At 37.5% G+C, this 13,769-nt stretch overlaps 1 protein-coding gene across 3 annotated transcripts in view; it reads right to left on the bottom strand.

Moving 5' to 3' along the window:
* Positions 1 to 11,716: 11,716 nt before the first annotated feature.
* Positions 11,717 to 13,769, bottom strand: part of pparg (peroxisome proliferator-activated receptor gamma) — a 39,746-nt gene continuing 37,693 nt past the window's right edge. For all 3 annotated transcript variants that reach the window (XM_055026975.1, XM_055026974.1, XM_055026976.1), the window contains exon 9: positions 11,717 to 12,940. In XM_055026975.1, coding sequence (XP_054882950.1) covers positions 12,693 to 12,940 — 248 coding nt within the window. In that variant the 3' untranslated portion in view covers positions 11,717 to 12,692. The remainder of the gene's footprint in view (positions 12,941 to 13,769) is intronic.

Below are 13,769 nucleotides of genomic sequence, written 5' to 3' on the forward strand. Positions count from 1 at the left end.
TCCGGTTTACTTTCTTTTTCAGTGAACTTCAACAAACTAGCGACGACTTACCGCCCCCTAGTGTTTGTATCTATATTACACTAAAATGTGATTATAACCAAATAAATAAATAAATAAATAAATAAATAAATAAATAAATAATAAATAAATAAATAAATAAATTTGGGCAAGTTGTGGAAAAAATAAAGTTAAGTAATTATGGGGCAGTATTATATATTTTCCAGCCACATAGCGCCATTTTTATAGTACAATCAGGTTATCTTCAGTTGTTGTAAAAATGCTAAACATCAAATATAACTTAAAATAAATTTGACTTCACAATTTAACTCCTTGCTCTATAAAACTCTTCCATCTCAACATCACTCCTGTATTAACCCTTTAACAATGTTTTTAACAGTGTTCCACTGAGAAATAGCTTGCCTTATGAACTCCGCAGATGCCCTGCGGAGTTCATAAGCAGCACATCTGCTTATGATGCGCTGTTTATAAGCGCATCATAAGCGTTTATAAGTGCTGTCATCTGGATGCTGTCATCTCAGGTGTTTGCTGAGATGACTGCAAACACCTGTCATCTTAGGTGTTTGCTAATTGCTACTGGCTAGTCTGAAGGAAGTTTAGAAGCTGCAACTATAAGGAGGAGCTCATCCTAGGAGGCAGCGCTAGGTCCACCCATGGGTTTTGCACAGCTGAAGGTTGTCTTGGAAGATTAAAGGATTTCTCAAACACGCATGAAAGAATCATGACAATATTGTTTTTTAACAATATAACATAATGCAAAATTCAAAAACGACAATTTTACATAACACTGCCCCTTTAAAGAGATGTAATGAAAATGCATCTTATAAAGAGTCTATGGGATTTATTGCTACATGTTGGCTGAGAATGGAGCCCTTTCATCAGAAAAGTAAATTTTTTCAGAGAGCGTAAACGATAAAGAAATATGCATCAGACCAACACAGTTACAGTTCTAAAGAATTCATGTTAACCACCCACATAGGAAGATGATCCACATTAACTGCAAACTTGCTCCATCTAAGGAAAATGACACCTCCGGAAAAAAAATAATAAAATAAAAAGAAACGCTGTTAGTTCAGTGTGAGACAATCCTTCTGATCAGACCCCAGAGGCTTTATATGAGATGAATTACTGCCCCACTGATTTCAACACCTCATTATAAACACATTTCAGTTGCTTAAAACCAAACCTGATGTGTAAAACACAAACACAGTTCTCTTTTTATAGAATCTCATGTGATTAAGTCCAGCCAGTGTCAACGTTGTGGGGACATGAGTAATGTTTGGTTTGTGGAGGCTAAGGCTGTAACAATCTGATGACATGCACATGGTTTCTCTGCAGCATAGTGGAAAACTTTGACCTCTGAATGTGCATTTCCCCTTTTTCTTCCAGTTTTACAAAGTTGCTAAACTTTCTAAAACTTTCCTTTTGTTGTCTCAATGCTGAGCAGAAAAAATAAATGTAAAATATTTCTTTTGTTTGGTTTTATGAGATTTTACACGTTCAGTATTAACTTTTTTTTAAAGAAATGCATCAATATTAAATCTAACTTTGTACTTGTGAGGGCAGTGGACTGAAACGTCTTTAAAAAAGACAAGGAGCCAGACTGTTATCCTATCTAGTTGTTTAGAGAGTCCTATCCAAAGAGTGAGAGAAAGATAAAGAAATCCAGTGAGCAAAATCTGCTGTGAAACGTTTTAGAAGAATGAAGTCAAGGTCCTTCCCTGGAAATTCTTTCATATTAGTAACCACTTTAGGTGGAAACATTTTCATTGAGGAAAGTTTGTTTGGTAGTCTTCGTATTTTTGTAATTTCAGTTCATTACCTATAGATAGTAATGTAAATATGTAAATCAGGGCTTGATTACTTATAGATTTACACTTTGATCCCTGCAGTAGCTGATGATGTTATCATTATTTTTATGTGACAAACTCTATGCAAACTTCTTGCTGCGTCACCTTGCATCTACATATTGTTAGGTAATTTTATAAAAATAAAGAAAAAGACAGAAACAAGAGAAAGAAGACAATAAATAGAGCTCACATGTAACATAAAATGCAACTTATGAACAGGTCTCTCTGAAGTAAGAAATGTGTTTATATCACAATGGAGGGTCAAAATCTTATTTTTCCTTTATTTTGTTTTTTAAAGCAAAAGAAAATGAACTCTAGATGAATATGAAAACTAATTCTTCTGGTTGCCGTTCCAGTCTGTCAATAAACAACATCTTAACATAAACAGTATCATGATCAATCGTCCAGTCTTACAAAGCAGTGTGCTACACAGTCAAAACATTACTTTCGCTTTGTCAGGAAAATGTCAAGGTTATGGGAATGAATTGCGTTGGCCGGTTCCCCTGACCTTCCCTCCCTCTCAGTCCTGTATGACCACCGCATTATTGTTTCTGGCCTCCACTGATCCTCTCTCTCAGCAGCCCAACCAGCTGTAACAATACAACAGCAGCTCCTCCACATCAAGACGTGTTTACCCACAATCTGTAACAAGTAAATGGATGGGCACATATTTACTTCTTCGTGCTGATTTGAGTCCATCTGTGACCTGAAACAATCAACCCATTCCTGAGGCGATATCCCAGTGATGTTTGGGTCATCTGTACAGATAAGAGTGAACATTAATCTCCCACAGGATCGGCAGCTGTGGAGTTGGGACTGCTGAGTTTGGTTAAGGTCAGGACACTCCTCCTATTGTAAGACTTGAAAGTGAGAGCAGTGTCAGCAGAGGGAGGTGTTGTATCATTTTCATGAACATCAGCCCTGACAGTGAAGCATTTATAATATATATAAATAATTTTTCATAATTATTTTTTCTATATGAAGAATCTGCAATAGATTATGTCAGTTAGTCGAACTCTATTTACTCTATTTCATCAACTTTTGAAAAATCTTCAAAAAAATAATTTTTCTCTCAGTTTTCCACAAATCTCTAGAAATAGGTAAAAATAGCTAAGCTGAAGAGTTTCTGTAAAAGATGTTATGATTTCAGACTCGCTAAGCCTTTAGTACACAGGTGTAAAACTGCAGTCATGGAGGGCCACTGCCCTGCAACTTTGAGATGGGCCTCTGCTGCACCACACCTGAATAGAATAATTAGGTAATTAGCAAGGCTCTGGAGAACTTATCTGCACAAGAAGGAGGGAATTAAGCCATTTGTTAAAACCTAAAGAAGAAGAAGAAGAATTAAGCCATTTTATTCCAGTGTTTTGTATCTGTGGGACATCTAAAACCTCCCTTGAGGACGAGTTTGACACCCCTCCTTTAGTACTACACATAGAAAGTGTTGACGTGACAAAGTTGAAACTACTTAAGAACAAACTATGAATGACATATTTCCCACTTAATTAGTGGTGAAGCAACACATTGGAAAAAATGTACCTGACTGGTGAGACGAACTATATTGTACGTGACATTTCAAAAAAAAATTTCTTTGTTGCAACATGGTAGTGAAACACAACGTAATTAACGTGAGTAATCTTGTTCAATCAATGAAATCAGGAAGCACCCACGACAGTGAGCTCAGAAACAGTTTCACACAGTTGGAAAGTGAATGAAAACGCATCCGACTCCAGATGTACCTTGAGGAATGACTTGCACTTATCTTGGAATTTCAAAACATTGTGACATACATTGAACAGAATAGTTTTGCTGTAGCAACAAAGATTAGTCACTCATGTCAGATTGTAAATGTAAACTATGATTCTGACACCATTATTTATAAACATGGAATCCTGTACCTATGAAAGGAATGATTAAAACATAAAGCACATTTTTATCTTTAAAATGTTGCATGTGGTAAACATGTGGCAACCCAATATTCTGTGGAATAAGGATGTTGCATTTCCTTGTTATTCCTGATTAACCGTAACAATATCATTTCCTTGTACAGCTCATGTGAAAACATGAAAAGTGAAAAGGCTCTTTTGTGAGAGTCAAATGCTAGAGTGTCCTGGAATCTCTGCTCAATAACAGACTGGATCAGAATCCAATGATAATTCTCCTAGTTAGAGCCATTGTCTCTGTCAGTTGTTTTGATCTTGTAAAAGCACAGTTTACTTATGTGCATATGAGCCACTCAAACCATGGCTTATTTTGTTCAAGTCCACTTTTAAGTATGGTGGTTATGTAAAATCAAATTTTTGAAAGTAATGTTTCAAATATTTTCTTGATCCTATGAAGAATCATTCTCTGCATTACCAGATGTTCCACTGACATTCCCAGAACAGAACCAGCCTTCTATATCAGCCTGGGACTGATGCTGCCCCAACAGATGATACTCAACATCAGATTTACTCCAGAAGTCCAGACTCCTTTGTGCCTTCTTATAGACGCTTCACTGTTGCGTCTCCAGTCCAGATGAACACCGAGATCTTTATATTCCTGAACTTCTTCTCCCACGAAGGAAACAAGCTTTGATCTAATCCTTTTCCTCGTGAAATCAACAATCGTTTCTGGTTGTTTGCTTCAACTTCTCTCTGGTGCTCCGGCTTCTTCCGTGTAATTAATCTCTCTCTCTCTTTATATATATATATATATATATATATATATATATATATATATATATATATATATATATATATATATATATATATATATATATATATATATATATATATATATATATATATATATGTATATATATATATATATATATAATATATATATATATATATATATATATATATATATATATATATATATACACACACTCACACACACACACAGCAGCGTTTCCCCCAGTGTATTATAAGCTTGATGAGCCGTCAGGCTCATAATACACTCATAATACAGACTGCTGGGTTATTGTATAGCGATCTGATTTTTGCGGGCTCAACTATAAAAACTGCAAACCCATCTTTCTTTCAGGAATAATTTTGTCCTGCCAATAAAATGTTCACCACAGAAGAAACCCTTGCAGTCCTGCTTATGAAAAAAAAAAGAAGTTTTATATATATATATATATATATATATATATATATATATATATATATATATATATATATATATATATATATATATATATATATATATATATATATATATATATATATGAGATCTGTGCAGGAATCTTGGCAGAGCTCAGTCAACAGAGACTGGATCCAACAAAGTGAGGATATGCTGACTCAACATTAAATAAATAATAGTTAATTACCATCACCGTCAGCTGTCCACAGAGATTCTCCAGCTCTGAGCCAAAACCCCCCCTCTGTACTACAAAGACTTATTTTTAGAACCAAACTACTTGTGTTTCTCATGTCCTACAGAATCTTCTCCCCATAGTTCAGCTGAGTTTTCCCTGTTAACAGCTCACTTACTCATCCCGATATGTTCCTATTAAACCTGACAAACATCAACACTGGTTGAGGAGGCCAGCGATGATTTATTTTCACTAAAGGTTAAAAGATTATTTCTCTTTTTATTTATTTATTTTTTAAATTATACTAATACTGGCTCACATTTTTAATGGAAGTATTTTTGTTTGCTCACTGAGGGAAAAGTCCAAGAAATATACTGTAATATACCTTCCTCCCTCACCAAAAAGAAAATAATTTGGGTTATTTTGAAAAGCAACATCTGACTTCCCTTAATCAGGATCAAGTTTTCATCTTTTCTTCTTATTAAACAAATGTATCCTATCCAGACATTAATTTACAGCAGAAGCACAGTCTAATGCAGCGATTGAATATCTTTGGAATGATATGGTAATCATGATGTTCAGTATTGATTAATAGACTGGGAAAATAAACAGGGTTCTCTATTGCTGCACAGAATTGGTTCACATATAGTCTGGTAAAAACCACTGGATGAGTTTGTTTATTTCTCCCTTGAGGGTGTAGGCAGAACTTCCTGTAACTTATTGCAGAAAAGACAAAGGTATTTTTTATGCCAGGAATACACTAAGAAAACAGACCTTGTTTTCTAACAGACTTTGACCTAAAAGTAATCCAAAACTATTTTTTTCATACTAAGAATTGTAAATGACAGCCTAAAGCCCAGTTCACACTACACGATTTTAGAAAAGTCGTCCGATTCTGAAAACGTCAGAGAGAGAGACCACACACTAACCAATTTAAAATCGTAGGTGTAACGGGTTCGATCGTAGAGTGTGAGGTTTCACTCGAACACATTCTAATTCCAGATACGAACAAACATTGACAACAACGTTGATGTGGTAACTTTAGTTTGCGGACTTATGTTAACCCAAAGACGAAACCAAAAATCAAAGCTTTGGATTAAGAACTGGAGACATCGCGAGCAAGGATTATATTTGTTGCATCGCAACATGGAGGTGAGGTTTTTTTTCTTTTTTTCATAAAAAAAATACTGTTTTTAATGTTTTTGTTTTGGTCGTTTAATTAACCGTTACCGTTTAGTTATAATTTTATAATTTTTCGCTGTGTTTATGTTGTTATAGAATATATGCATATAACGGAATGACTGAAACATTAGAGCAGCTTAAAGTAGAAGAAAGCATTTCCTGCATATTCGTTATTAGAAAATCAGATGGCAGTTGTCCTTTTCCCCCCAACAGACCGTGAAAGCTTAACGTATTCCAGCTCCTTTAATTGAAACTGCAGTCAAATTGTATTATGACTGCAGAATAAAATCAAATGCGCCATTTCAACCAAAGATTGGAATGCGCTTCTCAACCAGATGTACTCTATGCAATACTACCGGGGCGGTAGTGCGCATGCGCGGGGCCGGGGCGGTAGTGCGCATGCGCGGGGCCGGGGCGGTAGTGCGCATGCGCGGGGCCGGGGCGGTAGTGCGCATGCGCGGGGCCGGGGCGGTAGTGCGCATGCGCGGGGCCGGGGCGGATGTGGGGTTGGACAACTTCCGGTGGCTATAGCGTTAGCATTAAAAGGTTAGGAAAATGGCTCAGTCTCATTGCAGTTGTTTGTGTTCAGTCCCTGGTTGTTCATGTGGGGCGAGAAAACAGCCTTATCTGTCATATCATGCGTTCCCGACGAACCCGGACCATCGGAGGCAGTGGATCCAGGCGATCCGAAGAGATGAAGGTCCGGACTTTTGCATAAAGACGGGGAGCATTTTCGTATGTAGCCGCCACTTCGCACCGGAGGATTTTGTTAGCGGATCCACCACCAGCCGTCTTAAAAGTGGAGCTGTTCCTTCCCTGTTTTCCTGGAATAACTTCACTGCACCGGCAATGAGAGAGTCTGCTTTCTAGAGGGCGAAGAAACGGCAGTGTGTCCTCTCAGAAAGCTAGCCAGGCTGACCATGACTACACGGCACATCCACCCGCAGGTAAAAGATAGTACATTGTATATATTTTCCATGTAAGATAAATTCAGTAAAATATAACTGTTGCTATAATAATATTATTATTTTTATGATCACATAATAATTAAATTATGAGATTATGTGGTTATGTATTTTGTGGAGAGATTAAGTCAATGGCTGTATACATACATGCTCCGGCTCACAACATGTATTGATCTTCACAGAAGTAATGTTTCAAATATATAATTAAAACTTATTGCTAACCGTATGTTTTGCTATTTTATTTTGTGGTTTTACAGGTGCACTTGATGAAGCTCTGGATTATATTAAGGAGTTGGAAGCCAGACTTCAGAAAGTGGATTTGTCTGCCAGACTTTTTAGCCGCTACTGTGCCTCTGATGACCAGATCCAGTTCTACACCAAATTTCCATCTGAATGTGTGTTCCGGATCTTCTGGGAGTCCATTGCACCCTCTGCATCATGCCTGGTGTTCTGGACCAGAGCACAGAAACTTGGAGAGGAAGCATGTGCTGCAGCCAGCCCTGCCCGCTGCCTGCCTCTGATTGATGAGTTCCTGATGTACTCATTCAGGGTAGCTGTGGGCATGAAGGAGCAGCTCATTGCTGACATGTTTCAAGTCAGTATAGCTACTGTCAGCCAGGTGACCATCACCTGGGCCAACTACCTCTTCATTGTGTTCTCTTCCATCAACCTGTGGATTAGTCGTGAGAAGGTAAAAGCCAGTATGCCTCAGAAATTTCTGCAGTTCTCCAAATGTCCGTGTCATCTTGGACTGCACAGAAGTTGCTCTGGAAACACCATCATCCCTCACCTTACAGTCTGAAACGTTCTCTGCCTACAAGAACCACACCACTCTGAAAGGGCTGATTGGAGTTGCTCCCTGTGGGTTGGTGACATTTATTTCAGCGTTGTACACAGGCTGCATCTCCGACAAAGAAATAACAAAGGTCAGTGGAATCCTTCCTCTGCTTGAGCTGGGAGATGAAGTCATGGCAGATAAAGGCTTCCTCATTCAAGACCTCCTTCATGAAGTTGGAGCCAAACTCATCATTCCACCATTTAGGCATCCTGGTCAGTTCAGCAAGGAAGAGACAGAGGAGACCAGACCATTGCTCGGCTGCGGATCATTGTAGAGCGAGCAATCGCTAGAGTAAAGTGCAACCACATCTGGGATTCCCGGTGCCTCTCACTTTAATAGGAACTGTCAATCAAATCTGGCACAACTGTTGTGTTTTGGCAAATTATCAAGGCCCATTTTATGTTGCAGACTAAATTATTTATGTATGTTAATTGTTGTAAAATGTAAAAAGTTAAATGTCTAGACTTTTGCAAAAAATATTCAATTAAAACACACTTTAGCAGCACACTTGACTTTCTTTTTGTATTAAGTTGAATTGCAAGGAAAACAAATCAAGTACAATTTACAATATCTAGTAAAAACAAAAAATCCATAACTATTTCATATTTTATAATTGTACACCATACATTGATTAAAAAAAATACTTAAGAAAACCTCAAGGAAAAAAATTTAAACATAAGTTTTAAAACAACTGCAGTTAAGAAAACAATTTTTTGTAAATTATCCAACTGCCTTTTAAAGACATTTGCACATGTTTTATGAGTAACAACTATTTACAGTGATTCACACAGCTTGAGATTGGATATTTGAAATGCAAAGGAACAAAAGGGTTAGTTACACATTTTATAATTCTTATTGCATTGACATGAACACATCAATGAAGGTGTTGAAAATCGGGCCCGACAATCGTGTAGTGTGAACTGGGCATTAGCGGTTGAAGTAAGCACGTCTCCTTCTTCTTGAAACAACCATTAGTGTGATCTATGTAGATCTGAGTTACTTGTTGACTATATTCTATCTAGACCCTTCAGATGTTTTCTGTAATTATATCAAAATCTGTTTTCTTAAATAGTTGTTCCTGTGAAAATCACCTTGAATTTAAATTCAGTATTAGAAACCCTCAGCAAATTAAAGTTCTCTGCAATGTAGACAGTACACATTACACAGTTATTGTTTTTTAAATTTTTGTTTGAAAACTGGTGTAGCAGCTTATCGGTTCAGTAGAAGTTCAATTAGGACTTTTTTAAGGGTTCCTATGAATGTTTTTCGTCCCTGGAGAAAAAACCCCAAACTATTTTGTTTTGCTGATGAGTTCTTGATCAAAAAGTCAGTAAAATATGTTCCGAAACTAACTAGCTAACTAGCCAAAAACTAACTCACTGTTTTGATTTAAATAAATACATTGAAGTGCTATTTTCTGTTTCTTCAAACCCACAGGCATATTACAATTCTTTTTTTTTTGTTTTTTTTAATCATTCAAACAACTTTTCTTGACCCTTTTTTCATATTTTCAGGCAACAGTTGTACATTTGGGCTTATCTTCACAGTTCTCATGCGAGATGTTTCAAGAGAAAATACTCTTTCAAACACACTGACATCAGCAGCAACATACCAAAACATGAAAAGCTTCTTTAAGCTTTTTGTGACATAAATATAAAAAAATATGACGAACATAGAATTAACAAATTTCTGAATGGTTGTCCTGGTTAACTGTCTAGAAAATGAATGAAAGACAACATTTTCCATTCAGTGTCAATGCTGTCGAGAGTAAAGTAAAAGTTATTGGGAAACTTTTGCCGATGACAAATGTTGAATAAGCAGGAAGAGCTTGAAAGCTGCGAGCAAGAGGAAAAGTGGTGCAAATTAATAATGGATTGAATTTCTTTAAAATTTTTAATTTTACAGTCCACATCCAATGACACACATTCATACAGAGATATATTCAGGTTGGTGGGCATACCTGGGATAAGTGTGTTGTTGAGGGGAGCACCAACATGTAACAGGAAGCAGGAAGCTTGAATAAAACCGTCAGATTGCAACACAGTTACTGTATTCAGTGATCAACAGTTGCCCAAAGGACACAAAAACAAGTTTAACTATCTTCAAATATTCTCGTCAAACATAAGAGAATTCTAACAAGTTCACCAGAATCCAAACTGTTGACGATCTACATGAGTCAGTGTTATGGTGCGTTCACGCCAAACACGTCCCACGCTTCAGGTTGCACACATGTGCACCTTGAAATTTTTCTCTATTCCAAACGCGTTTCGAGCCTTTGGTTTACAATCACGTTTATGTGGAGGTGCATCACAGGTGCATCAGACATGTCAAAATAACTTTAGAGGTTAATTTCAGTTGCCGGCCTTTTTGTCGGACACGCTTGACACGTGTAACTTACAAAATGCTTCAAATCACGCCGAGCTAGACACTCAAAACGCGGTGCGAAGGGCCCTCGACGCGCCTCCACATAGACTTTGAAAGTAAACCAGACCTTCCTGACACGCAAAATGTGTTTGGTGGTTTGAATGTACCTCTAGGCCTATATCAGTAGTTCTCAAACATGGTCCTCAAGTGCCCCATATTCCAACTGACTTGAATAAATGGGTGATTAAAAGGCTTCTGCAGGATTTTGTGGCTGCTGAGGGAGTCATGCAATTATTTGAATCAGGTGTGTTGGACTTGGGGATACAGGCCAATACAGTACAAAAGAATAAAGAAACATTGATGGATTAGAGAAATATACATATTTTTAAGAGCTTCAGTACTACATGCTGAGTTCAGATTGAACTTGACATAAATAGGAACTGAACCTCCTGGCTGACTTCCCTGACATAAAACACCTGGCATGAGTTGGAAAAACAACATGCAATGACAATCTGACCAGACGCCGAGGAAGCTTTGTGTAAATGAAAGTTTATGAAAGTGACGCGGTATCTCGCTGGGTTAAAGTTTAATGCCCGGAGTTTAAATGTTACTCTGACCTCTGCTTTGCACGCAATCTCTCCTGTAACATATTCTAATACCAAAACATTCTAAGCTGTGAAAAGTATAAAATGGGATGAAAAGGCCTTGTACTCTAACCAGAAGAAAGCGTTAAATCTAAAAAGCACAACCTTCATAAAGTAAACCAACTTCCCTTCCTGCAGATGAAATTAGAGCCCACAGACTCCAGTCTTCCGGCCCAGCATAGTTCAGATGTTGCAACGGCAGCAGCGGGTGTGTGTGCGTGTGTGTGTTTAGAAGTATTTGGTAATAGGCACGGAAGACAGCTGATGTCATGACTGTAAAACTAGATTTGAAAGTGTCTGAGCAATGCCTCCAAGGAAGATATTTGGAAAGAGTTTGAACTGCAGTGACCTGAGCCAAATATTCTGATGCACACTTTCATGCCTTGTACAAACGTTAAACGCAAAAGAAAAAAACATTGTTGAAATGTGACTGCAAAAGATTTGAGATTGGGACAGATATTCATCTTCCAGCTTTATTACTGAAATGATGGTTATAGATAGTTGAAAATAGCTTTGATGCATTGTTGATTGTCCTTAAGCAAGAAACAGACTCCAAGTAAAAAAGTTAGAAAATATTTTATTTACAGGTAATTTCTAACTCTTAATCTCCCCAGTAGGTAAGAATCCAGTCTTTTTGCCTGCACAAACATTGGACTGAAATAGATACAAAAAAATTTCACATTGAAAAATTAGAACTCAACCAAGTTGCTGAATCTAAAGGCTCAAAAGCAAGTTTGGTTCAAGAATTTCATACAAACAGAAACAAAATGAGCGATTACATATATTATACATTGAATATGTACAATATGTTTAAGAACAACATTGGATCTTTTCAAAAAAGCTAAACATTCGATCGTTAAGGCATACTTTAGAGCCAAAGTCATTCCTGCTGTGTGCCCTCTGTTAGCTCACACTGACTTCCTCACAGCTTCTAAGCGGCGTACGGGACCAGAATAAGTTATAGGCACTAATCTGATTTCTGTTTTTGGATGCAGCTGATTAAAATGAGATAGCACCTTCACCCTGATGCCAAAACAGAAAAGGATTGTGCTCAATGTTCGCAGAGATACTGATGTATGTACATGCACTGCTGATCTCTGTGGATGGAAGTGAAGAAACAAGCCGCACAACAAGTGCTGTGGGTGACGAGGCGTGAAAAATGTTTCCCTTTAAGGCACGTGAAGGTTTTACAGTGATGAAGCACAGAGAATTTTTGCATTAAGTTTGTCAACTAACGGTTCCCTCTCTCTCTTTCTGTTAGTCAAAGTTAGTCACTTTGCTGCGAAAGGTGGTAGTTTCGTACTGAAGTTGGCAGACAGCCTGTAATGAAATGTTCGGGCTCTGTGGTAGACAAATGACTGTGTGCCACAAATTAATCACATTGAGACTGTCTAGAAACACATCAAATTCTTTTCTTGATTTTTCTGTTCCTGTTCTTCTCCACCTTCTGGTAAATGATTAATTTCAATTCATGATTTAACAGTCTTGGTTTTTCTTCACATTACAGCGCTTGTCCTCTTTTCCTTTTGAGCTCTAATACAAGTCCTTCATAATCTCTTGCAGCAAAGGGTGTAGGAGCATGTCCACCTCGGTCTTCTTCAGCAGCTCAATGAGGTGCACATGGTCAGTGACTATCTGACGCAGGTCCGTCATCTTCTGGAGCAGCTTTGCAAACAGCTGCAGGGAGTCTGGATGGCTGAGCTTCAGTTGCAGCTCCAGCGAATGGAGCACTGTCTCCTGAAGCTGCTCGATGGGCTTCACGTTCAGCAGGCCGGGCCGGTCTGGACGGGGCACAGAGACACAGGGGATCAATTAGTAACAGACCTCACACTGATATCATTACACAATGCACCTCAAAATTAGAGCAACCATTATCTTCTACAGTCAATTAATAAATGGAGTCCACCTCCATGTAATTTAATCCCTATATAAATACAGCCAGTCTGTTCACGTCTTAGAAGTTTCTTGGAGAACATTAGTTGATGAAAAAAATTCACACAGACCAAGGGACACATCAGACAGGTTAGAAATAATGTGGTAAAGAATAAAGCGGGGTTAGCATATGAGGTAATAAAACTTTAAGCATCCCATGGTATAATGTTTTGCATAGTTAGGCTATATAGCTGCCAATTTATGATTTAATGCACTCTGCTGTGTTTCCTTAGGAAGAGAAAATTTTAACCAATTTGAACATTGGATTGTTGATAATTCGAATCAATTGTGTAATTGAAATTTTTATTTGTTTTGTAAAGTGTATTAAGGTGGTGTGTCATGAGTTAGCATAATATAGATGAACTGAATTGAAGACACAAAACATGAAGTCCTAAATGCATTGAAATCATTTTTTATTAGGAAGATGGTTTTCTGCTTTGTCAAAAAGCTGCTTATTAAGCCGTAATCAGTAAGTTAATCATTTAGCTCATTGTTGGATTTTAATCTTAATAATGTTCAAAGTCAAGTTTTTATCAAGTAGATCTGCACGAATAATCAGCAGGAGTGGACAAACTCAGAAGGCTCTGTTCAGATATGAGGGATTGCTTAATTACACATGAGTAAAAAACTCAGGCTTCCTGATGTTTGCTTCTAAGACACTGACCTCATAAGTGTGAG

The sequence above is a fragment of the Poeciliopsis prolifica genome, unplaced genomic scaffold (assembly GCF_027474105.1).
Source record: "Poeciliopsis prolifica strain line A6 unplaced genomic scaffold, Auburn_PproV2 SCAFFOLD003, whole genome shotgun sequence".
In the NCBI taxonomy this organism is placed as follows: Eukaryota; Metazoa; Chordata; class Actinopteri; order Cyprinodontiformes; family Poeciliidae; genus Poeciliopsis; species Poeciliopsis prolifica.